The following is a 27,368-nucleotide window of genomic DNA, read 5'->3' on the forward strand; positions in this document are numbered from 1 at the left end:
CAGTGAATACTTGGGAACATTTTCTTCCACCACCCCACACTGACGTCATCCAACACTGTGCTATAAATAGGTAGTCACGTATCAGGGATCTGCTAGAAGAATGAATCTCACGCTAATAGATTTTTTACACCAGGGACCCACTTCTCTCATTCTTCAGGAAAATCAAAAAAACTAGCCACAAATTACTAATACGAAGAAACCATTATGATGTCTCTGCAACAACCTAGAAACACTAAGTCCAAAGAATTAATACCCCACTGATTGTCTCGTCAGAAAATGGATGCATGACTGATAGAATTTTCCAGGACAAAACAGACCAAGATTGATGTATAAAATTGCTCACGTTAACACCGTGGTTCCTGTCCCGAAGGAGGGAGCTGCACCGGGCTGACTCGGGCCTAGCAGAGCTCGCAGCCCAGGTCTGTTTCTTTATTGGAGTTCAGAACTGTGCTCGTTACAGCGACTCTCGTGACTACACAAGCAGGAGGCAGCAGCCAGCTATAGTTTCACACAAAGCAGGTAAAGAATATCAGAATGCCTAATGTTCTATTAGAAAATTCCTAAGGGCATATGGCAGAAGAATGCTAGAAAAAAAAAATCACTGTGGGAAGGATACGCATAAATAAAGTACTTCTTACATCAAAAAAGTCCCAAGAATCACAAAATCTGCAGAAGCTTGGTTAATCAAATACTGCAGTACTGATTTAATCAGTATAAAATTGAAAGAGCTTTAGATCTGTAATAAAAATCCAAATCTGGGGAAGGGCAAACTTTAAAACAGCAGCCAGTAGAGGAGGGTTGGGGAAGGCGCTGGGCGCGTGAACAGGCACGTTGGAACCGTGGGGACGCGTCATCGACCACTGTCAAACCAGTGTAAGTTTCTTGGTTTCTCATGGAAAACATTTTATACACCTAGTTTTTTCCGTCTATACTTAAGTTCATCAGTTTTCAGATACATCTGTTCCACTTTTTGTCTTTTCTTGGTGACATTACAACATAATATTGCATTTACTCTGATTCCTGCCCCGTGTGGAAAAATTAGATGATTTCAAATACTTTCTTCAGCTCCACGATGAGCTGCCAGTCGCTCTTCTGCATCTCGTCCCTGAACCAGTCCTTGAGGGCGTCGATGGACTGCCGGCTGATCTGCAACGCCCAGGCACAAGCAGAGTGAACAGAGCAACGTACCAACCAAGCGCCAGAGAGGAGCACGCGGCCCCAGAGCCCGGCCCCCGCCCCGCTCCTCCAGGAGAAAGCGCCCGCAGAGCATGCCCTGCAGGGCGGCGGGATCCCAGCCCAGGCCCGGCGGGGCCAGCGAGGCGGAAGGGGCGGCACCGTCCTCGACGAGACGAGGCCTCACCAAGGTTGAGCCCTGGTGAAGGGCCCGGTGCCAGTGGACTCAGCCCGCAGCCCCGAGCCGAGGCCATCAGGAGACACTTACCTTGCTGACGAGGATATCTGTAGCTTCAAAATGTCTGCCATACATTTTGGGAGATTCACCAGGGATAGGTTCTATTTTGACACAGACTTCTTGTCCTTTTTTTGCAACATCCACTTGTTTATGGTTCACTTCAATGCTTGTTACTACTCCAATGTCGACAAACTGTAAAGTAAGAACCAAAACCACAGTGTAAGCAGAGGACACCTGCCGTCACAGGCCACGCCAGGCCACACCAGGACCATGGTTTTCTTCTCATGGGTGAACCGGGGTGACACCACCACACCCCCTCTGCCTTCACAAGACGGCTGTGAGGACAAGAGGGGGTCATTCGCATGCTTTGGGAGACGTGGAAAGTGCTCTGTGGATCGGATGTGTTTCTCTTCCTGCTCCGCCCTCCCATGTGACAGCAGCCACTGGGGAGAGCACAGCAGCTTGGAGTCAGAAGTGGGCTTGGAGAACGAGGTGACAGAGGGGCAGGGACCTGGAGGCCATGCTGAGAACCCTACTTCTCATTCTGTGGACGAGAGTTGTGAGCGACCCGATCTCAGTGCCAGTTTGGGGGGAAAACAACAAAACACCATCTGCTGCCTGTCTTGTGAAGAGAGGAGTAAGTGAAAACACGGAACCTGCTTTGGCCAAAGCCACACAGGAGTCATTACTGCCAATAACTAAGCCTAGCCCAGTCCACTGCAATGGTCGAGTGGCCAGGGCTCCCACAGTCAGTCACATGCTCAGAGGACTTAAGAGTGCCATTTCCCACTAAAGGAGCCAGGTCTGCAGCAGGGGGAGGACCAGGTGAGCTGGGAGCACCTTCACGCCCCAGAGAGGAAAAAAAGGCTCCGAGCGCTGTCAGGCAAGGGCACAGCCAGATTCCAGGGACTCCCACTTACCCTACAGGACAGTGTAGGCATCAGAAAATGGATCATGGATGAGAACAGAGTCTTATTTTGAAAAATGAACTGAGTGTATAAAATACCTAATGAAAAGGTCGGGGGAAGGTTCTTTACAGAAGTGTGTGGGGAAGGGGAATCACACTTTTGAAACCATTAATGTAACAGACTTAGGATTGACGGTTATTAAAACTATCCCAATGGTTATTAAAGCTATTGGAATGTTCACGGGGACTCAAGAGTGCCCCGAAGATGACTCTGTAATTACAAACAGGGAAAGATTTGTCTCTGGTGGAGAAGATGAGCCATCAAGTCCCGCATTGTGACATCAGGACTGACAGCAGGTGTGACAACGCAGAGGCACACGGGAGCGTCCATGCATGCAGCATCCTCTCCGGTCATCTGACCCTGTATTTACTCAGTCATGGGGAAACACTCAGATAAATCCAAGCAGAGAAATCATCTGCCAAACTACCAGTCTGGACTCTTTTCCAAAAGGATGGGGGACTTCCTGATCGAAACATAACCAAATGCTATCCACCCTGAAGGCATCCAGGACCAGGTCAGCAGGTGGAATTATTAAAGATATTTTCGGAACAAATGGTGAAATGTGAATGAGGACTGTAAATTATAGGGTATTTTTGAATTAATGTTCATTTTTCTTAGCTATGATGCTTGACTAGAGGAAAGGAATGCATGTACACTGTTCTAGTCTTTACACTTTTCCCTAGGCTCAAAACACGGAAAATTCTTCTAAAAGGGCAATAATTCAACATTCCTGGCACCTTTCCTTACCCGCAGTGCTGACATCAGGTACTAGGAATCAACACTGATCAAGGCACCCGGAGACTGAGGAATAAATTACAGAAGGGGACCAGCGGCTCAGTTTTTCGTTTGTCATTACTTTCAATTCCCAGAACTGCTTTAAGAGATGACACACTTAAAAAAAAAGTACAACCAGAACTTACATTTTTGCTGGGGACGCACACGGGTGTCCCCTGTTTCACCTGCCCTGCTTCCACAGTCACTCCCATCACTATCGGGTCCCGAGAATTGAAAATGAACTGAGGGAGGATTTTTATCTTGCAGGGAAATACTGCTATGTGCCTAAAAGGGAAAAGGAAAACCCAAGAACTTTTAAGCTTACAAAATCACTTAGCAGCATAAAAACACACACACACAGGTGAGTATGAGGCAACTTCTGCCCTTGGGTGAGAGCAGCTTTTCCGGGCGGTCCGGGCAGCAGCAGGAAGGACACACCCACCCTCAGGGGCCCGGGTGCTGCACTCTCCAACCTCTTCCCTCCCCTCTTTCCATTCAGGTGCTTCCCAAGTCTTAAAGAAGCTGCACCACAGGGCGCTCTGCACCAGGACTAAGGGTTGAGCCCCACCCCGAACACGATGCTCTGGAAGCTCGGTGGGACCCACAAGTGTGCAGTATGTCCTGGGGCCACACAGGCATCAACCCGTACCCTCTTCTCTATCGTGTCCCCACGTTAGCTGATCCAAAAGGACATTATTTCTCTGCTTATCAAGCACATTCTCAGAACGCTTTAACAGTTTCCAGCAGTCATCTTAGATCAGCAAATTTAAGTCTCTCCTTCAGGTTTCATGATCTAAACTGAGCTCACTCTCAGTCTAAATCCTGGATCCACCAGACAGTCTGCCGTAAAAGCGCATCTCAGGATGGGCCATCATGACTCCCTGCGGTCGCTCTGGTTTGAGCCTCCAGTCTGTCTTGCCCGGACCACGGGAGCTCCTGACAGGCTCTCACCACCACCTTCTGACCTCAACTCCTGCCACTCTCCCCCAGGGTGGCTGTGGCTGCCTCCACCTTTACAGCCCACCCCACCAGCCAGGCCACTGCTGTCCTGCCTGGACGCCCCCCGGCACCGGGACGGCTCACTTCTCGCTGCCAGATCTACTTGGATGAGTGACCGGAGATGAGCTGCCCGCGCCACACCATTACTCACTCTCCCTCTCCTTGTCTGGCCATCCCCTGCTTTATTTTGCTTTTTAGCACTTCAGCCAGCCTCTCATGCGCTCTGTGCCTGTCTCTCCCCTGAGCTCCGAGAGGAGACGTGGAGCACGTACGGCAGTAACAGCTACATGGTGCTCCAGGAGCTGGGGGAAATGACATTCCTCCCACGGGACGCCAGCCTCATTCATTTCCTCATTTTCCACACTTCAGTTCTATTATTCCCATTCCATGCAATCCCAGGTAAGGACCTCCAGCAAGACAACATCCCCAAATGCAGCAACTACTCCCCCATTAATAAAACCTAGGTCTGCCAAACTGAAAATTAAAAAATAAACAAAAATGCTACAGAGAGGACTTGGGACTTGGTGACACTGCTGGAATGTCCCTGGTGGTAGAACCTGTGGTTTATACATAGCACACTGAGGATGTGGCCTCCCTCCTGCAGATGAGCAAACACCGCGCTCCTGCTGTCTCACCCCTGTCAGGTACTTGGTAATCCTCAATAAGCAGCTTATTACCAAAGACCCAAAGTAGGTAAAGTCACCAACTTACTTAAATTCTTCTTGTTTCTGTTTCTTGTAGTCTTGTCTATATTTCGTAAAGGCATCAAATAAATGATAAATAATTTCTGCACTAAAAATTCTAACTCCTAAACTATCAGCCATTTCCTGTGCATCTCGTTCAATTCTCACATCAAAGGCCAAAATTACTGCATACCTGAAAGGTTAAAACACATCAAAAATCATTCAATGAAATACAGACCACGTCACAAAGGGCAGTTCTAAGAAAACAGGTAGGCAATATGAAAGCCTTCGGAGCAGAAGAGAGATTACTTACTGAGGATCATGTTCCAACATGACTGAAGCCTTCATAACATCTTTTTTATGGACTGGGCCAATGTTAATTCCTGCATACTGGAAAAAGGGAGTTTCCCAGTTCAACTGCCTGCGTCAGGGAGCAGGAACAGCACAAACCCTGCCTACTGACTCCTGTGGAGCTGGGTACAACTGATTACTTACGGGCACTTCCGATGTTTTCAGAAATTCAAGTAGAGCTTCCAAAGACCCCAGGGTAGAAGCCTGGACATAGACTCCCTTCTCTTCTAATTTGATAGCATTTAGTGTCTGCTTTAACTCATGGATCAGTTCATCCTTGAAAAGAAATTACATTTGACAAGGTTATAAATGTATCACAGCAGCCCAGGATTAAACTGCACTTCTCTTCTTGACTAAATGACCATCTGAAAATATGAAATTGAGGCTTAGGGAGGGCCAGGCAGAACCCCAGCACCCCACATGAGCCAGGTGCTGGGACAGTGGCACGTATCTCTTTGGCAAGTGAATACAGTAAGTACGGCTCAACACTTGCTTTTGCGACATTCCGCTGGGCTCACGTGTGCCTCCTGTTCCTGAGAACAGCAGACAGGCTTTCAGTGGACTCCTAGAACCCAGTGAGGGTTTGTTTGTTTGGTTTTTTCTGTCTACATATCTCAGTATCTAAAAAAAACTCATGAATAACTTCTAGCTTCTGATTCATTTTTTATTTAAATTTGTTTTAGAATTTTAATGTACATAATTATCATTTATGCCAATTCATGATTATTCAAACTGAAGTCATTCAGAAGCAACTGTTTGCTAAGAGGCCACCACACAAGGCTTCACAAAGACAAAGATGCCCGTTTTATTCATCATTCCTGCATTTGCCCACACAGCACAACTCAAAATACCCTAGAAGGGAAACAAATTAAAATAACCTACTTTAAGAACGGGGATTTCATCTTCTTTATAAGCTACTAGGAGGGGTAAACCAGCCAGTGTTTTTTCCAGATCTTTTCCGAGAATCTTCACCCCCTGAGCTGCTTCCACCTCTTTATGCTTTTCATATTGGTTCTACAGAGATCAAAAACACTTGTTACCAGATTTATCTGAAAAGTGTTCAGTGGTAGGAGTTGATGTCAGACATTATTTTCATGACTTTGGGATAGGGAAAGAGTTCTTAGACACAAAAAGCAATGAACACAAAATGAAAGACTGACAAATTCACCGTTAAAGTTAAGTACGTCTGTTCCTCAAGACACCACAGAATGAGTAAAAAGACAAGCCACAGAGCAGAAGATGCTGCAATACGTACAAACCAGGAACAGACCAGTATCTGGACTCTATAAGCAACTCCTATAAATCTATAGTGAAGAGAAACAATGCCGGAGACCAAGGGTCATTTCACAAAGGAGAAAATTTAAATGGCTAAGAAACATACAATGATCAACTGTATTTCAGCTAGCAATGAGATACACACCCACCAGAATGGAAAGGTTTTAAAAATCTGATAGCATCAAAAAAGTTGACGAAGATGTGAAATAATGAAAACTCTAAAATAACGCAGCTGGAAGGCATCACCTGTTACACTCACTAGGGACAACATGGTGGCGTCACCTAGAAAACTGGAGCTAAGCTAAGTGGTGCCACCGCAGGTCACTCCTAGGCACGTACCCTTCAGAGACTGGCACAACCGCACCAGGAGGAAAGACAACTGGAGAAAATGGAGATGCCCACACTCTTCCATCAAAAGGACAACAGATAAATACACCAGGACATCGTCATGCCATGGAGTACTACACAAGACAAAAATGAACTACCTACAGCTAAATGCAACACGGATAAATCTGAAAATAATTAGAAGCTGGATACAAAGGAACACACTGAAATGACTCCATTTATGTAAAGTCTATACACATTTTTTAGGGGTGTACTCTGAAGTATTTAAAAAAAAAAAAAAGGGCAAGCCACTATGCTAAAAATGGAAGCACGGTTAACTTTTACAGGGAGGGGAGGGAACTCAGATGGCGGCACATAGCTGCTTCAGGGATGTCTACAGCGTTCTGATTCTTGGTCTAGTCCTTTGCCTCCTAAAAATTTGTTAAACTTTTCATCTATATTCTGTGTACTTTTTGTACCTTTATTTTAAAATAAAAAATGTTAATGAAAAACTAGTTAGCAATGTAGAACCAAAACAATGCATTTTGATTTTTACGTCTGATGGAAGGTCCTTGCTGTATGAGAACACCTAAGGTACAACGAGTGAAGGGGATGTGTTGTGTATTAAGACAGGTGACTCTCACAGAGAGGAAGTGACATCAGCAGAACTTTTACACACTGTACAAGGGCCCACGCGCCAACACTCACCACCTTGACCTACCTTCACTCGTAATTCCTTCATAGGAGGAGGTAACAGGAGGCCTCGGATCTGAGTTACAATGGGCCCTTCTACTCCAGGAACAATAATTGTATCTCCTTCTTTCAAACGTCCATTGATCAATATTACATCTATAGTAGTGCCCATTCCTGGGAGAGCCTTTACCTAAGAGACATTATTGCAAAGGGGGTGAAATGTATGCTTCAATGCACCATGCTGATTAGTCCTAAAGTAGTCAACATCCCCCCCAAGAACCCTGTTTGAAAGGTAGAGAGGGGACAATAAACTGAAAAGCTGACCATTACCTCCATCACCTGGGCTCTCAGCTCCTCACACTGTGCCAGTCTCTTGCTCAACATGGTCTGTGTTAACTCGACAAGAAGGTAGATCAGACTTCCCATGCCATCCCCAGTGTGAGCAGAGGTAGGTACCAAGGACACAAAAGTGCGGGGGTCTTTATTCTCATAAAACAAAGCTGCGTTCAGCCCCTAGAGACACAAAAAAGCAAAGTCATTCCGAAAGGCCCAGGCGTGGAAGGAGGCACCCAGAGTGACTGGCGAGAAGCTGGATGAGCGCCGGCTCTCCGTTCTCAATCCCCGCGCTTAAACACTCAGTGAAAGGCCCTGCACGCCCCACAGAGACTAGTTACATCACAGAAACGCAGTTTCTTTCCAGGTCAACTTGGTTTTTAAAATTTAAAAATTCAGAACACAAAGAGGTCTCTGAAACATCAGCTTTCTGACTTAAAAAAGAAAAAGGAGAAGGGAAAAAATGCCCATTGTCATTAACAGGGGAACAGGACCAGTATTTAATGAAAATGCTGGCTTAATTATAAAGAAAATGGAAAAAAAAATTCTGTGAAATGGTCTCTTGATAAAGAAGGGGAAGCCTTCTTACCTGCTGTGCAAACTCCACAATAATAGCCTTTGCTCGCTCCTCAAATTCATCTTTTGTGTTCTTCTTCTGCTTCTTCAAAGTAGCAGCCACATCAGAGTCGGGGCTCTTTTTCCAATCATACAACCTATCAATCTGGAGAAGTTTTCTTCATAAGAAACATCTCTAAAGCATTCAGAGTCAGGAATTTAATTAAGGTTCATTTAAAAGCTCCAGAAAATTCCTAAGGTATATTATGTATCTGAAAGAGTGTGTGTTACTCAGCTACTTCCTTGTACCCAAAGTCCTCTACAGCCTGCGCATGCTTAACTGCATCCCCCCCGAAGCCAGAAACCGCTGAAGTTCCACGCTGCCCAGCAGCCCCAACCAGCTCATAGGGGGCTGCTGCTTCTTTGCAAACGATGAAAGCCTGCAATTATCCTAAGAACAGAAACATACGTTGGAATTCCAAAATGGTTTTGTTAAGTGGTGGGCAGAAAAAAAGATTAATTACAGTCAAGAACCACCACCAGGAAAATTACATATGAAAATAAAAGAAAATGAAAAATAACTATTTCCTATCTTCAGAGACTAGCCCATATTTATTGCTTTACTGCTCAAATCAGGGTTTAATTGGTTTAGCTAATCAAATAATATATTTCCTCTCACTTCTCAAAAGGGCGATAAATAATTTTTCTCTATATATTCATTTAACAGTAAAAACAAAAAGGCATAATCTGTTGGCTCAGTCTAGGGTGACAATATAAAGTAGACCAATCTGAATGCTGCTGGGAAGGAAAATCAGCAAGTAGAAACCGGCCCAGAGTGACAAAGATGTATAATTAGCATACCATGGCCTTAAAAGTTATTATAAATACACTCAATGACTTTAAAGGAAAAAATGTACCTGTAGAACTAAAAAATATATATATACTCTGAAATTTAAAAAAGGTCACTCGATGAGCTGAAGCAAATTACATACTGCAAAAGATTAGTGACCTAGAAGATAAAGCAAATAAAAACTACCCCAACTGAAGCATACAGAGAAAGAAAGAAAGAGGAAAGAAAAAAGGTCAGTCATTAGGGGACAATATTCACAGATCTAACTCAAGTTCTAGAAAAGTCCTAGAATTCTATCAAAAACACTTATAGAAGAAAAGAGTAAGAAAAGAGAGCAGAAAGGTATCTGAACAAGTAATGATCAAGAACTTTCTAAGAAAATCAAACTCAAGCAGAATAAACATAAAAAAAAACTATTATATAATTTAATTGACAAAATCTTAGAAAGAAAAGGAGGTTTTAAATGCAAAGGAAAATAAAAACACATTATACACAAGGAAAAAGAATGACCAGAGAGAAAAGCCAGAAAGCAAAGATGATGAAGGAAAAAAACATTTTTTAAACCTGAAGATTTTATATCGAGTAAAAATACTCAGAAAACATTCTCATCTAAATGGTAATAAAAATGCAAGTCTAAGCAGTGCTCATTCAATAGTGCTAAGCGTACCTTCAAATGCTTATATTAGAAAAAAGGTCTGAAATCAACGATCTAAGTTTCCATTTTAAGAAACTGGAAAAAGAACAAATGAAAACACATTTAGAAAGAAAGAAATGATAAAAATTAACATTGAAATCAATGACATACAAAATAGACAAATAATAGAAAATATCAATAAAACCAACAACTTTTCTTTGAAAGACACAAATTTCTCTACTGACAAAAGTCAAAAACCTAAATAATCTAAAATTACTTAAGAAATTCCAAGCTAATGTGGCTTTACTAGTGAAGCCTATCAAACACTTAAAGAAATAACATCATTTCTACAAACTCAGAAAACAGAGGAAATACTTCTCAACTAATCTTACGAGGCCATTACTGATATCAAAACCAGACAAAAGATACAAGAAAACTACATACCAGAATCACTCATGAATGCAAACACAAAAATCTTCCAACAAAAAATTAGCAAATCAAATCCAGCAATATATGAAAAATATAATAATATCATGACGAAGTAGGGTTAGTCAAGTAATGCAAGGTTAGTTTAACATTTAAAAAATCAACAGTAAAGAACAAATGGTACTGGAACAACTGGACGTCCACGTGCAAAACACTGAATTGAGACACAGACCTTACACCCTTCAGAGGAATTAACTCAGAATGGATCACTCAGCTGTACAACACAAAACTCTCAAACAACCTAGAAGGTAACAGGAGAAAACCCAGATGACCTTGGTTATGGTGATGACTGTTTAGACACAATGCCAATGGCATGATCCATTAAAGAAAGAACCAATAAGCTGGACTGAGTTAAAATGAATAACTTCTGCTGTTACAGAGAGTGAAATGACAAGCCACAGACCAGGAGAAAAGGTCTGCAAAAAACACATCTGATAAAGGAATGGTATCCAAAATATACAAAGAACTCTTAAAACTCAACAGTAAGTAAACAGAATCTAATTAAAAAATGGGCCAAAGAGCTTAACAAATACCTCACCAAAGAAGATACACAGATGGCAAATAAGTACATGAAAAGTCTGAAGGAGTTTTCCCCTCCTTAATGGAGGCATGAGGGATGATCCAGGACCTCGTGCATGCCAAGCATGCACTCTACCACTGATCTACACCCCTCACCCCCAAGTATGTGAAAAGATGTTCCAAGTCTTATGTCACATGGAAATACAAATTAAAACAAGATACTACTACACACCTATCAGAACAGCCAAATTCCAAAACACAAAACCAAATGCTGGTGAGGATGAGCAGCAACAGGAACTCTCATTTGCTGCTGGTGGAAATACAAGATGATACAGCCACTTTGGAAGACAGTTTGCTAATTTCTTATAAAACACTCTTACCCAGCCATCATGCTCCTTGGTATTTACCCAGGGGTTAAAAATCTTACGTCCATACAAAAACCTTCACACAAGTGTTTACAGCAGCTTTATTCGTAATTGTCAAAACTTGGAAACAACTAAGATGTCCTTCAGTGTGTGAATGGATAAACTGTGGTACATCTAGACAATGGAATATCATTTAGTGCTAAAAGAAATGAGCAATCAAGCCAGAAAAAGACATCGAAGAAACTTTAATGCATATTACTAAGTGAAAGAAGCCAATCTGAAAAGGTCACGTACCATAGGATTCCAAATATATATGATTCTGGAAAAGGGAAAATGATAGAGACAGTAAAAAGATTGGTGGCTGCCACGGGGTGGGACGTGGGCTGGGACGTGGGAGGATGAACAGACAGAGCACAGAGGACTTTAAAGGCAGTGAAAATACTCGGTATGAAACCATGATGAGAGATACTTGTTGTTACGTATTTGTCCAAGCCCACAGTGTATAAAACATCAAGAGTGAACTCTGCTGTAAACTATGAGCGTCGGGTGCTGATGATGTGTTAATGGCGGTTCATCAATTCTAACAAATGTCCCACTTTAGTAAAGGATGTTGATAATGGGGGAGGTGGGGATCGTGTGAAGACGGGGACACAGAAATTGCACCTTCCCCTCACTTATGTTGTGAACCTTCAAGTGCTCTAAAAATAATAAAGTTTTAATAATAAGAAGTGTGTAAAGCTCCTCGCCATGAACAGTAATTCACACTGTTACAGATTAAAGGAGAAAAGCCATGGGAACATATCAAGAGATACAGAATAAGCATCTGACAAAAATCAACAACCATTCAAGACTTAAACAAAAACACTCTAAGCAACCAAGGAATATAAAGGAACTTCTTCATTTAATAAAGCGCATTTACAGAAAACTCACAGTCGACATCGTACTTGATGGAGAAAGAGCACTCCTCCCCTAAGATGGAGAAGAAAGCAAGGATGTGTGTCATCACTTCTATTCAGCGTTGTTTTAGAAGGTCTTGTTAGTGCAGTAAGGAAGAAAAAGTTTACGGAGGATAGAAATAAGGAAAAAAGTACACCAGTTTTTATTTGCCGATAACATAACCATGTATATAGAAAATCCCACATGAGCTACAAAAGAAGCTACTAGGCCTAGTCAGTGAATTTAACAAGGTCACAAGATTAAAAAGTCAATATATAAAAATCAACTGTATTTTTATATAAAACTGAGAAACAATTAGAAATCCAAAATTTTAAACTACCATTTACAATAACATTAAAATCAGGAAATCCTAGGAATATGACCAAAACATGGACAATGAAACTGTAACATATCATCGAGAGAAAGTAAAGAAGACTTAAGCAAATGCAGAGACAGACACCATGTTCACCAGTCAGAAGACTCAGTTTTGTTAAAATGTACATTCTCCAAGAATTTATCTACAGATTAAATACAATCCCAATCAAAATCCTGGAAGGCTTTTTGCAGAAACCAAAAAGCTGGTTCTAAACTTTATATGAAATTCAAGGACCCTGAAATCACCAAAACAATTTTAAGAAATAAAACGTTGAAGAAATTAACCACCTCTGACTTTCAAGACATCACTATGAAACTGGAATAATTACAACAGGGTAGCAGCGGCATAAGGGTGGACATCTAGGTCAATGCAAGAGAAGATAAATACTAAGAACAAACACAAATATACTCGGTCAATTAATCTTCAACAAGGATTCCAAAGTAATTCAAAGGGGAAAGTATAATCTTTCCAACGAAGGGTTTTGAAGTGGATCTTCATTTGGAAAAAAGTGAACCTTGATGCTGCTTTACACCACTTAACTTAAAACACAAAAGTTACCTTAAAAACATCACAGATCTAAATGTTAAATATCTATAAACATCGGAGAAAGGTTTCATTAACTTGGAGTGGGAAAAGATTACTTACACAGAAGAAAGAAATTATTCAAAAAATTCTCATTAATTGATTTCATCAAAATTAGAAATTTCTGCTCTTCAAAACAGATTATTAAGAGAAAAAAAACAGTCCTTGACTACAAGAATGTATCTGCAATACACACAACTGACAAAGGATTTATATCAACAATATACAAAGAACTCCTAAACTCAGCAAGACAACAATCTAATAAAAAATGAGCAATGGATTTTGAACAGATACTTCATAGAGACACCGAGATGGCAGCAAATGAGCACACGAAAAGATGTTTGATGCTATTAGACATCATGGAAATGCAAATTAAACAATAATTTGGCACTACACATTTATCAGAATGGCTATAGGTAGGATTAAGTGCTGGCAAGAATATACATAAACTGGAACTCTTACAAATTGCCTATTTAAAAATGTAAAATGGTACAACCTCTTTGGAAAAGTGTATCATGTTCTCAGAGTTGAACATAAAACTACCATATTATCCAGCAATTTTATTCCTATTTACTAAAAGTAATGGAAAACAAATGTGTACACAAAGATTTGTGTAGAAATGGTCACAGCTGCTTCATTAATAACCTAAAATTGAAATCAATCCAAAAGTCCTTCAACAGTTAAAATGGATGAAGTGTGGTATTATCCAGATAATAAATTACTCAGCTAAAAAGGAACAATCTGTGAGGTACACAACAACATGGATAAATCTGTAATTATGTGAATAGTGAAAAATGCCAGACTCAAAAGATTATACACTATATAATTCCATTAATATGAAATTATAAAATAGGCAAAACTAGTGACAAAAGAGGCCAGTGTGTGTCTGGGGTTGCAGAGGGGCACACTGACTGCAAAACAACATAAGGGAACATTCTGGGAATATGGAGGTACGTCTATATTCTAGATGGTGGTGGTTATGTGTGCATTTAAATTGGTCAACATACACTGAACTGTACATTTAGCAGGAGTGCATTTTCTTAAATGAAAGTTATATTTTTTTAACCACAAAAAATTAAGAAGTATATTTTCAGGATTTACTTTTTCATAAGGAGAGCTTACCTTATTGAGTGCAACGATAAAGGGACATTTTTTAGATTTGAGAAGGTTGATAGATTCAATTGTCTGGGGCTCCAAACCATGCATGATATCAACAACTAAAATGGCAATATCACAAAGAGAGCTTCCTCTGTTTCTCAGATTACTATTGGAAAAGAGGGAAAAGATGCATTAACAGAAATCTTGAAATTTACACTTTCACATAAAGAAACTTAATTTCTTTGTAAAACCTAAACAAAAAGAACAAAATGAAGTACATGCATTAAATGTTAGTACATGCATTAAAAGTACATGCATTAGCCCTTAACTTGCCAAAATGCTTATCTGACAGTGAACTGACAGCAGTTGAAATGACTTAGTTCCAGAAGTTATTCCATTATTTCTGTCAATTTTACTGACCAAGTTTTTTGCGCTAAGGAACATGGCCAAGAGGCAACAGGATAAAATTCCACGTGTAATGGGTTTCATAGGAGATAGACCAGGTATGTATTAGGATTTGCCCTTTCAGAGTGGAAAAGACTTCTATTAAAAAGCAAGTACCTAAATAAAATACTACTGAATTAGCAAGGCACAGATGAGGACTGGTAGTTTGCGGACCACAGATCTCAAAACAGTGCTCAAAGACTTGTGACTGGTTAGGACACCTGAGTCACTGAACGTTTTGGCCTGCGTGGTTTCTAGCAGTCTGCATGCTGACAGAAGATGCAAGTCACTCTCACCTGAAAGACTCATGCCCAGGAGTGTCAATAATCAGCATCCCTGGAATCCGCACGTTCTCTCTATCAAACTAGAAAAGGCGGGGAGAAGCGAGAGCTCAGCAAAGCCAAAACAAAAGCTTCTTTGCAAAACAGTTGTATTCTGCTCTGAAAACTCCCAAATATCACCACTTCCTTTTCCAAATGAACAGTTTTAAAACAGTCAGTGAGTCAACCAGCAAAGCACAATAGTTAATATTGTCATTAATGTCAAAAGGAGTTTTGCAGGAAAAAACTGAAATGAGAAAATATTCCCTTTGTGAAAGTCATATAACTACGATGTAGTCTAAATTTGAGATTATTAGTCAGTGACAAATGGCAGAGCCATCACCTGAGGGTGATCAGCTATAGAAAACCGACACACAAGAAGCAGTTCTCAGAATCCGGAAAATTTATCTGGTCCAATTTTAAAGCAATTCTAAACTCTGAAAAATAACCCGAAGTATGTTTTAAAGAAAATTTCCCAAATCGACTTAAAGTATTGAATCATAATTTTATATCCTCCTTTATTCAAATAATATCATAAACCCTTGATTTTCTGGACAAAAGTACACAAGTGAATGGAAACAATATTACAACAGGCCAGATATGAACATTCTCTTTTAATCCAAAAAGTAGCACTGACCAACAAATCTCTCACACACACAGAAAACTTTTTTTTACTTTATCTGTACTTTTGTCAATCTTCAAATGATTCTCCAAAATCTTATCTAGTGATCTAGATCAGAATGATTCAAATGTAAAACATTTCCAATATGCATTCTGGTTGTCTTAAATCAAAATTCATAATTATTTCCACTTCACTGCAATACAAACAATATAATTCTAATTGTCATATAAAGGTTATCCTGAGAAACTTAATACAGGCCTAATAAAAATTGTGTTTATATATTTTTTTAACTATAATAAATCTAAAATAATACCAGATTTCAAGTTCTGGCAACTGGTAAATATGGTATGGAATATAATGGTATGGAAAATATAAAGCTATGGTAAAGGTGTTATTAGAACACAGAGGGAAGTGGCATATTATAAGTTCAGAATAGTGGCTGCTCTTGGCATAAGCGGGAAGGAAATGGAATGTGAGGTCTCCTCAACAGTTAATGTTTTCTCGCTTTAAAAAAGGGATCTGAAGTAAAACAGCACACGCTAATGACGAATGGTAATAAGCATATGGGTCTGCTGCACTATCCCGTTCTTTTTTCTATGTTTGAAATAGTTCACGCCTTAATTTTTGTTAGAGATGAAAACACATGAAATACAGTGTACTTACATTTTTTATCATCCTAGTTTGTTCATTAATAGCTTCAAGAGGAACATTGGTGGCACCAATTTGCTGCGTGATACCACCTGCTTCACCATCTTGCACATGTGTGTGACGGAGCTGGGATAAGACAGCAGGTTCAGATTAGAACTTGACAATGCAGCAAGAAGCAGAAGCAATAAGACAACAGCAGCTTATTTACTGTAATCACAACTGCCTATGTGTGCTATGGTTTCTATTAGCTTTTTATCAAGTATCATTCACTTATTCAAAAAGTTATATATCAATGCATCCAATTTTTTTTAATTTAATTTTTTAAAAAAAATTTTAGTTGTAGTATAGTCAATTTACAATGTGTCAATTTCTGGTGTACAGCATAATAGTTCAGTCATACATATACATACATATATTCCTTTTCATACTCTTTTTCATTATAGGTTACTACAAGACACTGAACATAGTTTCCTGTGCTTTACAGTATAAATTTGTTGTTCATCTATTTATATATAGTAATTAGTATCTGCAAATCTCAAACCTTCATCCAAAATTTCTTACTTTATCTAGAATTTTTGTCTTCCCTGTGTCCACATGTCCAAGTACACAGATAATCGGAGCTCTTAGCTTTTCCATATTTACGTTTTTACTATGTTCAAGTCGCCGTTTCTAGGAATGGGGAAAAAAACATACAAACACAAAATTAAATATATCTCAACCCATATCATTTTCCTTTAAATTATTTTGCCTTTGCAAGAGAATGCCACAACCTGTATCCAAGCTGTCTGTTGATTTAACTACGTAATTGTATTTTACAACGTGAACTGTACAACCTTTGGATAAGGAGACACCTGTTCAGAACAGACTTCAGAGCAGCACTGTTAATTATGAATAAGACTGGTGTAAAGTTTGGGCTCAAACTCTGAACACTTTTCCCACAGTTAATTTAATGGGATATAATGGACGGAAAAGGAATTGATCTTTTTGTCACACTTACTATACAGTACAGCCTCTAACTTAAGTGGGGGTTTACAGTAAAAGAGGTATATTTGGCATTCAAAAAATGTCATTAGAACTTAAGAATTGTTTAAAAAGTTTAAAGCAGTTTATTTCAGAACTTAGTCCAGTGTATAAATGACACAAAACCTTTCAGTTAGGAAAGGGTTTCTGTAAGCCTCAGCCTAAGACATCCAAATGACTTTTCCTACCTTCCTAAAGTACCACTAAGCAAGAGAAAGTTTGTCCTTGAACTACAGTGTGTTTCTCTGTACCATTTACTTCTAAATACTTCAGCTTTCTGAGAGGGGGGAAAAAAAACCAAAACACCTAAGCCAGAAGTTCCTCTTAAAATGACAGCCTTTCAAGTAAAGACTAAAGCTGGCATTCAAATGGGATTAAGACTTTCATTTAAAACTCTGAAATATTGTCATTTACAAAAGCATTTTCCACCTAAAAACAATTTTTATAAGAACTCACTCATTTCTACCCCTAGACATTGAATCTTTCTATAGAAACTGTAATAAGAAAAGTTTTTGGAATGTCAAAAGTGAAAAACATAAGTATTTACTAGCAAAGAGTACTACACAACAGACTCACAATATGTATGACTCAGAAGCAAACATCATGACCTTAGTTAGTTAGAACTTGAGATGCTCGAAACCTGCCTTTCTCTCCCACACTTGGCAGATGGTTGGGATTTTCTGGAGGGCAATGTAGTACACAGACACTGACTCAGAAATCCTACCTCCACGTACTGCCCTGAAGCAATGGCAAGACAAGTATACATAGACGCACAGGTACAACAGTATTTGTTCACTAGAGTACTATTCATAATAGTATAAACTAGTAACCATTTAACCTTCTTCAGTGGAGGGTTTCTTAATGAGTGTCTCCTAAGCCCCAGAGCTGCTTACCTGGTTGCACAGAATCGTGGAGGTAGAGACCTGTCTCCACAATGGAGATTCTTTCTCAGGAAGTCTGGGATGAATGTCAGAAAATTATAGTATGTAGCAAGGTTTCAGAACCATGAAGTTTGTTAAGGACTGAACTGTATCTCTTTCAAATTCATACAATGAAGCCCTAACTCCCAGGGTCTTATTTAGAGACAGGGATTTTAAGGAGGTAATGGAACAGTTAAATGAGGCCCTAGCGGTGGAGCCCTAATCCAATAGGGCTGGTATCCTTATAAGAGAAAGAGAAATCAAAAATCTTTCTCTCTGAGCACTTACAGGGAAAGACCACGTGAGGACTCAGGGGTAAAGTGACCATCTGCAAGCCAGGAAGAAGTTCTCACCAGAAAACCACCCTGCAAGCTCTTTTATCTTCAACTTCCAGCCTCGAGAACTGTCAGAAAATAAATTTCTGTTGTTTAAGCCTCCCAGTCTATAGTATTTTATGGCAGCCCGAGCAGACTGATCCAAAGTTAAATTAGGCTTCTCCTATAAAACGGAATACAGTATGGAGCTCTTAAAGGTGTTGAAACAGGACTTCTTAAACAATGGGATGAGGAGCTTAAGAAATCCTCTCCCCAAAAGAAAATATGAAACTGGACAAAACAGCCAAAACAACCACTTAAAGACTCTAGAAACTGGCCAAAAGTATACAACAAAATGAAAAATATTTAATTCAAGAAATTAAATATTTACTGACTGTCAGTAAGAGCAATAGAAGCCTGTGGAGTTTGAGAGGAGAGTGGCTCCATCACACTCCTTTTCCTCCCACACTCCATGGGTAGAAGTGATCAGACAAGGACAGGGGATCTCACACCTCAGGGCACTGTTAAACCAAGAGTGACCCCAATGGCAAATGAAGAGATAAGACTAAAATCACAACCAGACTGAGGTCTTGATACTGATGGGGCAAGAGGTAACCCGGGAGATCAGTTAGAAATTTAACAGGAGGTCTGTAGCACAAGACAGCCAACGTAGGCTTTGGTAAGATCCTACGTATCTCTGGTGGTCCAGAAGGCTGTGTTCCTTGGAAGGCTGTCAGAAGGGACCAAGGAGGTCCTTAGTGAGTAACTCGTTCCTGCCTCAACAAGAGATCTTGTGAATGCATAAAGTAAAACCCAGAGTGGACTAGTAAGCTGTAAGATCCACTGGCAAACAGCAGAAGTCTTACTGCCTCAAGGTATTTAAGCACAGCCACTGACAAATCACTTGGCTGACACTGAGACAAGCTGACTCAGGGGAAAGCCCTAGGAAGCTAGGCGTAAAAATGAAAACAAGAATTTAAAAAACAAAAACTAACAAACAAAACCAAGACGAGACATCAACAGTTCCATAAGACAGAAGCAAAAGACACCACAGAATTAGTTAGTCCACGTGATTCACTAGGCAAATAAACAAAAACAACCAAAACCATCACATTTGTAGGAGCCAACAGAATTCAAGGTGGTCAACAGAAACTATTTCTGAGGGACCTAGATTTTGGACTTAGCAGACAAAACAGGGAACTATGTTCAAAGAAATGAAGTGTGATGATGACTCCATCAAAAGAGGACATAAATAAATGGAAACAAATTATTATTTTTAAAAAAACACACAAACTCTAGAGTTAAAAAAGTTCAGTAACAAATTAAAAAATATACCAAAGGGGCTTAACAGTAGCTTAAACATGGCAGAAGAAAGAATCAAAGTACTTAAGGACAGATTAACAGAAATAATACAAGTTGAACAATGAAAATAAAGAATGAAGGAAAATGAACAGAGCCTCAAGAGAGCTGTGGGACACCTCTCAAGTGCACCAACGGAGTTCCAGGAGGAGAAGACAGAGACATAGGCAGAAATATCTGAAGAAATAATGGCAGAAAACTTTCAAAATTTGATGAAAAACATTAATCTACGCATCTTAAAATAACTCAATAAACTCCAAGTAGGATAAACACAAAAAAATCCACATCAAGACATAGTATTCTAATTAAACTGTTAAAAGCCAAGATCAAAAAGAAAATCTTGACAGCAAGAGAAAAATCACTCACTGTGTACAAGGGAACCCAAATAAGATTAAGTTTAATTTGAATCACAAACAGTGGAGGCCAAAAGCAATGAAATAATATATTCAAAGGACTAAACAGGAGAAAAAACTGTTATGCAAGAATTCTACATACAGCAATGTTATCTTTAAAAAAATAAAGATAAAACAAACAACTCCCAGATTTAAGAAGACGGAGAATTCACTGCTAGAAGATTAGCATGAGAAGAAATATTACAGCAAGTTTATCAGGCTGGAAGTGACACCACAGGATGGTAACTAAAAGCCACAGGAAAGAAAAAGGAGCAATGGTAAAGATGGTTATATAGGTAAATATAAAAGGCAGTAAAAACATATCTTTTCCTGTTTTCTTCTCTTAAAGGCTGATTTAAAAGATAACTTTACAAATAATAATTCTAAAATTGTATGGCTGGGCTTGTAACACATAAAGATGTAACAAATATGACAAAGAGCACAAAGGCACGGCGAGGAAGGGACTGGAGCTACATTACAGCAAAGAAATGACACCAGCAGAAACTCAAATTCATAGGAAGAAATGACGAACACCAGAAATGTTAATATTTTGGTTAGTATCAAAGACTATAAATATATTTTTCTCCTTTCTTCTCTTAATTCCTTTAAAAATATAAGATCAAATAAGACACTAATAACACCACTGCATTACTGGGTTTATAACCTGCATAAACAATATATATAACAATAGATAGTATAAAGGAAAGAGATGAATCTATACTAGAACAAAATCTCTGTACTTTACTAGAATTAAGTCACTAATAATATAAATGAGGAGATAAGATACGTAACTATCATGCCTAGAGCAACCATGAAGAAAATAACTTAAAAAAAAAAAGACATGCAATATGTAGAAAACAAATAGCAAAAAGAGAAAATCCAACCACATCCATAATAATTTTAAATGCGAATCAATTAAAAACTCTTAAAAGCAGATTGTACGACTGGATAAAACAGCAAGATTCAAGTGCACACTGTCAACAAGAGACACACTTTGGATTAAAAAACACAGACATAAACTGAAAAAGACACCATGCAAATGGTAACCATAAGGGATGACGTGGCTATATGAATGTCAGACAAAAAATGTTATTAGAGATAAGAGAGACACAGCTATACCCTCAAGAAGATATAACAAGTATAAATACATACGTACTTAACAAAGCTCCCAAATACATGAAAATAAAATAGAAAACCCTGAGGGGAGAAATACAATTCAACAATAAATTCTGGAACTTCAATAGCCCAATCTCAATAATGGATAGAAAAGCTACACAAAATGAGAAAGTGTATAGAAAATTTGAACAACACTATTAACCAAACTGACCTAACTGAACACCAAATCCACCAACAGCAGAATCCACATTCTTCCTAAGTGCACAAGAAACACTTTCAGGAAGAGGTCTAATGTGAGGAATAAAAAAAACTTAATTATTTAAAAATGACAGGAACTATACAAAGTATGTTCTCTGACCACAATGGTCAGAATTTAGAATTAACAGAAGAAAGATAAGGAAAATCCACAAAATTTATAAATTATAACAATATACTTCTAAATAATGCACAGGTCAAAGAAGAATAGTAAAAGGAAAATTAGAAAATGTTTTGAGCAGAATGAAAATCAAAAAAAAAAATTCATGGGATGCAGCTAAGCATACTTGGAGGAAAATCTGTAACTGTAAATGCCTGTATGATATGAAGAAAAGAGGAAAGGTCTCAAATCAATAAGCTAAGCTGTCAACTTAAGAAATTAGCAAAAAAAAAGAGGAAACTAAACTCAAACTAAACATAAAATAATAAAGAACAGAATAAAAAATCAATTTTCACAGTAATTATTAGAAAGACAACAATGACTGAGAAGACTCAAGAGGAAAAAGGAAATATAAATAAGTAACAAAACAAGAAACTGAATTAGTAATTTTAAAATCCTGCCATAAAAAAAGCCTTATTAGTAAATTCTGACATTTAAAATAGGAAATAATATAATCCTTCACAAACTCTTACAGAAAACAGAGCACTTCTCAGATAATCCTAGGAGGCTAATATTAATCTGACACCAAAGCCAGTGAAACACATCATAACAAAGCTACTGATCAATATACTTCATGGGTATAGGTCACAAAGTCCTCAACAAAACATTACAAATGAAATCCAGTAACATAGAAAGAGGATTATATACCATAGTCAAGTAGGATTTATTCCAAGAATGAACGGTTGGTTGAGTATCAATTAATACCTCAAACATTAATACAAAAATGGGGGGGAGCCCATCTCAATAGATAAACAAAAAGTATCCACACCCACTCATCAACAGAAATTCTCAACAAACTAGGAAAAGGGAACTTCCTCACATTGATAAACGGTCATCTGTAAAACAAACAAACCCAAAAAAACAAACCCACTGCTAACATCATAGTTAATGGTGAAAATCTGAATGTTTTCCCCCAAATATTGGGAACAAAGCGTGTATGCCTGTTCTTACCAGTTCTATTCAACAATGTATTGTTCTAGCCAGGGAAATCATGCAAAAAAAAAAAAAAAAAGAAAAAGAAATAAGCAGTAATGAGATTGGAAAAGAAGAATTAAATTGTCTTTGATAGATGACATGACACTGATTACAGAAAATTCTAAGCAATCCATGAAAAATTACTGGAACAAAAAAATTTCACTACAGTTGCAGGATACAAGATCAATCTATAAAAACCAACTGCATTTCTTCATACTAACAATGGAAGATTAAATAAAGTGACCCCATTCACTACCGCATCAAAAACAATAAATATACTTAGCAATAAATTTAACAAAAGAATTACAAATCTTGTACACTGAAAACTACAAAATATTGCTGGAAGAAATTTTAAAGGATCTAAATAAATGGAGAGACAGACTATTTCCATGGGTTAGAAGACTCAATATTAATAAGGTGGAAATTCTCGCTAAAACTGATCTACAGATTCAATGCAATCTCATCAAAGCCTGAGGAGACTTTTCGCAGAAACTGACAAGCTAACCCTAAAATTTGTATGGAAAAGCAAGTAACCTAGGATAGCCAAAACACTGTTAGAAAGGAAAAACAATGTTGGAAGACTTACATTTCCCAATTTTGAAACTTACTGTAAAACTATAGTAATCAACACAGTGCGGTACCGGTTTAAGAACAGATAAACAGACGAAACAAATAGAACTCAAGGTCCAAAAATAAGCCATCACATTTCAGATCACTTGATTTGTCAACAATAACAAGGCAATGGGGGAGGAGTAGTCTTTCAGTGATGCTGGTTAAAAATTCTTTTTAAAAAATGACTTTAGCCCCTTACATCATACATAAAAATTATCTTAGATCACAGTACTAAAGATACTAGGAATGAAAAGTATAAATTTTTAAAAAGAAAATATAGGACAAAATACTCATGGCCTTGGATTAGGCAAAGATTTCTTCAGTATATCACCAGAAGCAGGCTCTACTAAAAAAAAGTTTAATACACCAGATGTTATAAAATTAAAAATGTATGCACTTCAGAAGAAACTATTAAAAAGTGAAAAGAACTCTTACAACTCAATAATAAAGACAAATTACAAAATTAAAAACAGACAAAAATTTGAACAGATGTTTCACCAATGAAGATTATAGAAATGGCCAATAAATATACAAAGAAATGCTCAACATGATGGAAATGCAAATTAAAACCACAATAAGATATATTACTTCACATCCCCTAAAATGTTTATAATGGAGAAGACAGGCAATAATAAGTATTAGTGAGGATGAAGAGAAGGTAAAACCCTCAACTGGTAGGAATCCATACTTGTGCAGCCACTCTGAAAACCAGTGTAGTAGTTTCTGAAAAAGTTCAACACAAATTTACCACATGATCCAGCAATTTCACTCCTAGGAATATATCTAAAGGAAATGAAGACACATTTCCATGCAAAGTCTCACATGAGAAATGTTTCTAAGAGCACCACTCACAACAGCCAAAAAGTGGAAAGAACTCAAATCTCCTTTAAATGGTGAATGAATAATAATAAAATGTGGTAATTTATACAAAAAAAATTACTTATTGGTAAAAAGGAACAAAATACTGATAGAGCTACTACACAGATGACCACGCTTAAGTAAAATAAGCTAGACACAAGAGATCACGTGCCATATGATTGCGTTTAAATGAGATTTGCAGAGAAGACAGCTCTGGAAAATAGAGGGAAAATAGATTAGCAGCTGGCTGGGGCTAGAAATGGGGAATGACTGCAAATTGGCACAAGGGATCTTCCTGGGGTGGTGAAAATATTCTAAAGTTGAGTTGCGGTGATAGTTGCAAAACTCTAAATTTACAAACTGTCACTGAGTTTGTACACTTAAAATGGGTCAATTTTATGGTATATAAATCATATCTTAACAAAACTGTTAAAAAATTGTTGAGCTAACAAGGTTCATAGCATACTATTAAGTGGGAAAAAATAGTATGCATCCACAAATTTATTACCTAATTTTTAATTAAAAACTTTAAAAACTTGAAGCTCATACCCAGATCCACCAACAAGGGTAGTTCTTATTCTTGTCACCTCACAGGGGGATGAGATAACAGGGAATTTTTACTTAATGATTTACACCCATTTTGTTTTTAAGTCATCAAACACAGTATACTAACTGTCTCTCACAGAGAGGTACAGGGCAAGGGAGTTGGCTGAGTAGGTACTGTGGGAAGAAGCAGAGTCACAGCAAGGAGAAGGGAGGGGAATACTACTGACATGTAGCGGGTGGAGGCCAGAGATACTGCTCAACATCCTAAAATGAAGAGGACAGACCCCCTGCCCCCACAACAAAGAATTATCTGGCTCCAAAATGTCAACAGAGCCAGGGTTGAGAAATTCCAATTTTTAACAACAGATCTTCTTAGTCCTTAAGAAATTCAGAAAATATACTCTTTTTAGACTTTACAGAAGGAAAAGTCAATACTGATACATAGGTATTAAAACAAAAAATTGAAAACTAGAATTATACTTGAAAAGATTAAGAAAAGAAAAGCTATAAAGTTTTTAGCTTTAAAATAGTTTAGTATCCTCAAGTAAAGTGGTTTGTAGTGTATTATTTATGCTAAGCTGACATAATTATGAAAAGTTTCTCTTGAAGTTAAGTCTACTACATTAAGTAGGAAAAACACAGTGAGCCTGCGAGGTATGTGAACTTTACTGAACAGAAGTCTCGTTAACCCACAAGATTTAAACAACTGAAGTGAGCAAGGTGCCTTAGACTGACGAACCTAAATATACAAGGCAAACACCCAACTAATGTTTATAACTAGAGGGTGTAAGCTCAGAATGCCTCTGCATACCTATAAACCATCACTCAAAGAACACATTAAAGTTTGAAGAAAACAAGAAAAAAGTGATGAAGCAATCACCATTCTGACTTGGGTAAGGGAGTGAGGTCCCAGGGGAGACCAGTGTCAAAGACCTCTAACGTCTCAACGTTACAAAGACTGGACAAAGATACCACTCTGAGACTGTGTTTTTAAAACTGCTCATCATCAAAAGCCTTTAGTCGTATAGTTTTAAGTATGAGAGGAGGAGTGGAGAGGAAAGGGGTGAAGCAAAAGGGACAGATAAATACCTCAATCCTCCGTTTTGCTTTGTCGTAAGCCCGTTCCTCTTTAGTTCGGTCATCATCAGAGTCATACTCAGATTCTGAGCTCATTTCTTTACTTGGCTTTTTCTCTAATGTTTTCCCCGCATCCTTCTCATCGGACACCTTTTCATCCTCGTCATCACCGTCACTGCCTTCACTTTCTCCTTCTTCTTCCTCTTCCTCTTCACTCTCTTCTTCCTCCTCCTCCTCCTCTTCCTCCTCCTCCTCCTCTTCAGGGTTTTCTTTTACTTCTATAAGCACTGTGTTTTCTTCTTTCAGGAAGAGAGAGATTTCAAAATAAATGAAAGTTAAAAACAAGATTTCTATCAAGATAGAGACCCTAAAGGAAAAATTATACTGAAAGTGTACTAAGGCAGTAACACCGTATCATTAATTCCAAATTAATGTTTTCATATATCATAAATGCCAACTGGTGTCTACAAGCTGCGACGAAGATTTTCGTTTAACAGTAAAAATTTAATGCATTAATCCATAAGCTAACAAAAAAGAAAAGCATTACTAAGCCAGGATACAAGAGAGGACAGAAACCCAGGGAGGTGAACACAATACTCAGTACTTTTTCCCTCTCTGGATCATTTGCTGATTCTGGCGGGGGTAGCTGAAAGGCTATGTAGTGCTTTCAATGGCCCTTTAAAGTTTAGGGGTCCAGGCACTGGAAGTTCAGGCCTACCAAGGATTTTGGCAGGGCAAGGTGGATGGACTTTGGGTAAAGCCCTTATGATGCGGTGAAACCCTGAAAAACTGCACCCTGACAGTAAGGACACACAGGAAGTAGACAGGACCTCCCCTTTTCTGGCAGATCACCCCCAGATTCTCTCAATTCTAAATGTGGAGTAAGATGATACTATATTGCTAGTTCACCCAGACTCCTGGTAGATGTACAAATAAACTCTCTCTGGAGGGAGCAAACACTAATTTTGACATCAAACTATTTCTACAGTTCTATAATATCCAGCACAAAATATAAAATTAAAAGCCACATGAAGAAACCAGCCTTTACACACCTACAAGGCTTTCATATATTGAAGTTATAAAAACAAAATTATATTTTAAAAAATATTTTATTGTTTGTTCGTTTGGGTGGGTAATTATGTTATTTATTTATTTTTAATGGATGTACTAGGGGCGGACTCCAGCACCTGTGCACGCTAAGCACTCTACCACTGAACTACACCCTCCCCTCAAGACAAAATTTTTAAGAAGACTATGCTTCTAGAATCCAGGGAGCAATAGGTAAGATTAAAAAGTTTAGAAAGTAACTAAAAACTATGAAAATACTTAAATGGAAATTCTAAAACTTAAAAATACAGACGATAAAATTGAGAACTCAAGAGATGGTTTTAACAGGAGAGTACAAACAGCTGAGGAGAGAATTAATGAACCAGAAGACAGATCAGAGGAAACAATCTAGAACGAACCATGGAGACTCAATAGGTGAAAAACACAGAAAAAAGGAAAAGATACAATGAT

At 38.4% G+C, this 27,368-nt stretch overlaps 1 protein-coding gene across 2 annotated transcripts in view; it reads right to left on the reverse strand.

Annotated features, from left to right (window-relative positions):
• Positions 1-680: 680 nt before the first annotated feature.
• The window catches only part of EIF5B (eukaryotic translation initiation factor 5B), a 64,874-nt gene continuing 38,186 nt past the window's right edge, over positions 681-27,368 (reverse strand). The window contains exons 10-24 of one of the 2 annotated variants that reach the window (XM_074354630.1): positions 25,863-26,146; positions 16,808-16,915; positions 16,262-16,372; positions 14,953-15,020; positions 14,237-14,378; positions 8,401-8,532; positions 7,809-7,991; positions 7,507-7,668; positions 6,069-6,200; positions 5,331-5,462; positions 5,149-5,225; positions 4,864-5,028; positions 3,300-3,438; positions 1,442-1,603; positions 681-1,146 (exon numbers count right to left, since the gene is read on the reverse strand). In XM_074354630.1, coding sequence (XP_074210731.1) covers positions 1,039-1,146; positions 1,442-1,603; positions 3,300-3,438; positions 4,864-5,028; positions 5,149-5,225; positions 5,331-5,462; positions 6,069-6,200; positions 7,507-7,668; positions 7,809-7,991; positions 8,401-8,532; positions 14,237-14,378; positions 14,953-15,020; positions 16,262-16,372; positions 16,808-16,915; positions 25,863-26,146 — 2,105 coding nt within the window. In that variant the 3' untranslated portion in view covers positions 681-1,038. Of the gene's footprint in view, positions 1,147-1,441; positions 1,604-3,299; positions 3,439-4,863; positions 5,029-5,148; positions 5,226-5,330; positions 5,463-6,068; positions 6,201-7,506; positions 7,669-7,808; positions 7,992-8,400; positions 8,533-14,236; positions 14,379-14,952; positions 15,021-16,261; positions 16,373-16,807; positions 16,916-25,862; positions 26,150-27,368 lie in introns of both variants that reach the window. The other variant, XM_074354629.1, reaches the window with a different exon arrangement.

The sequence above is a fragment of the Camelus bactrianus genome, chromosome 28, assembly GCF_048773025.1.
Source record: "Camelus bactrianus isolate YW-2024 breed Bactrian camel chromosome 28, ASM4877302v1, whole genome shotgun sequence".
In the NCBI taxonomy this organism is placed as follows: Eukaryota; Metazoa; Chordata; class Mammalia; order Artiodactyla; family Camelidae; genus Camelus; species Camelus bactrianus.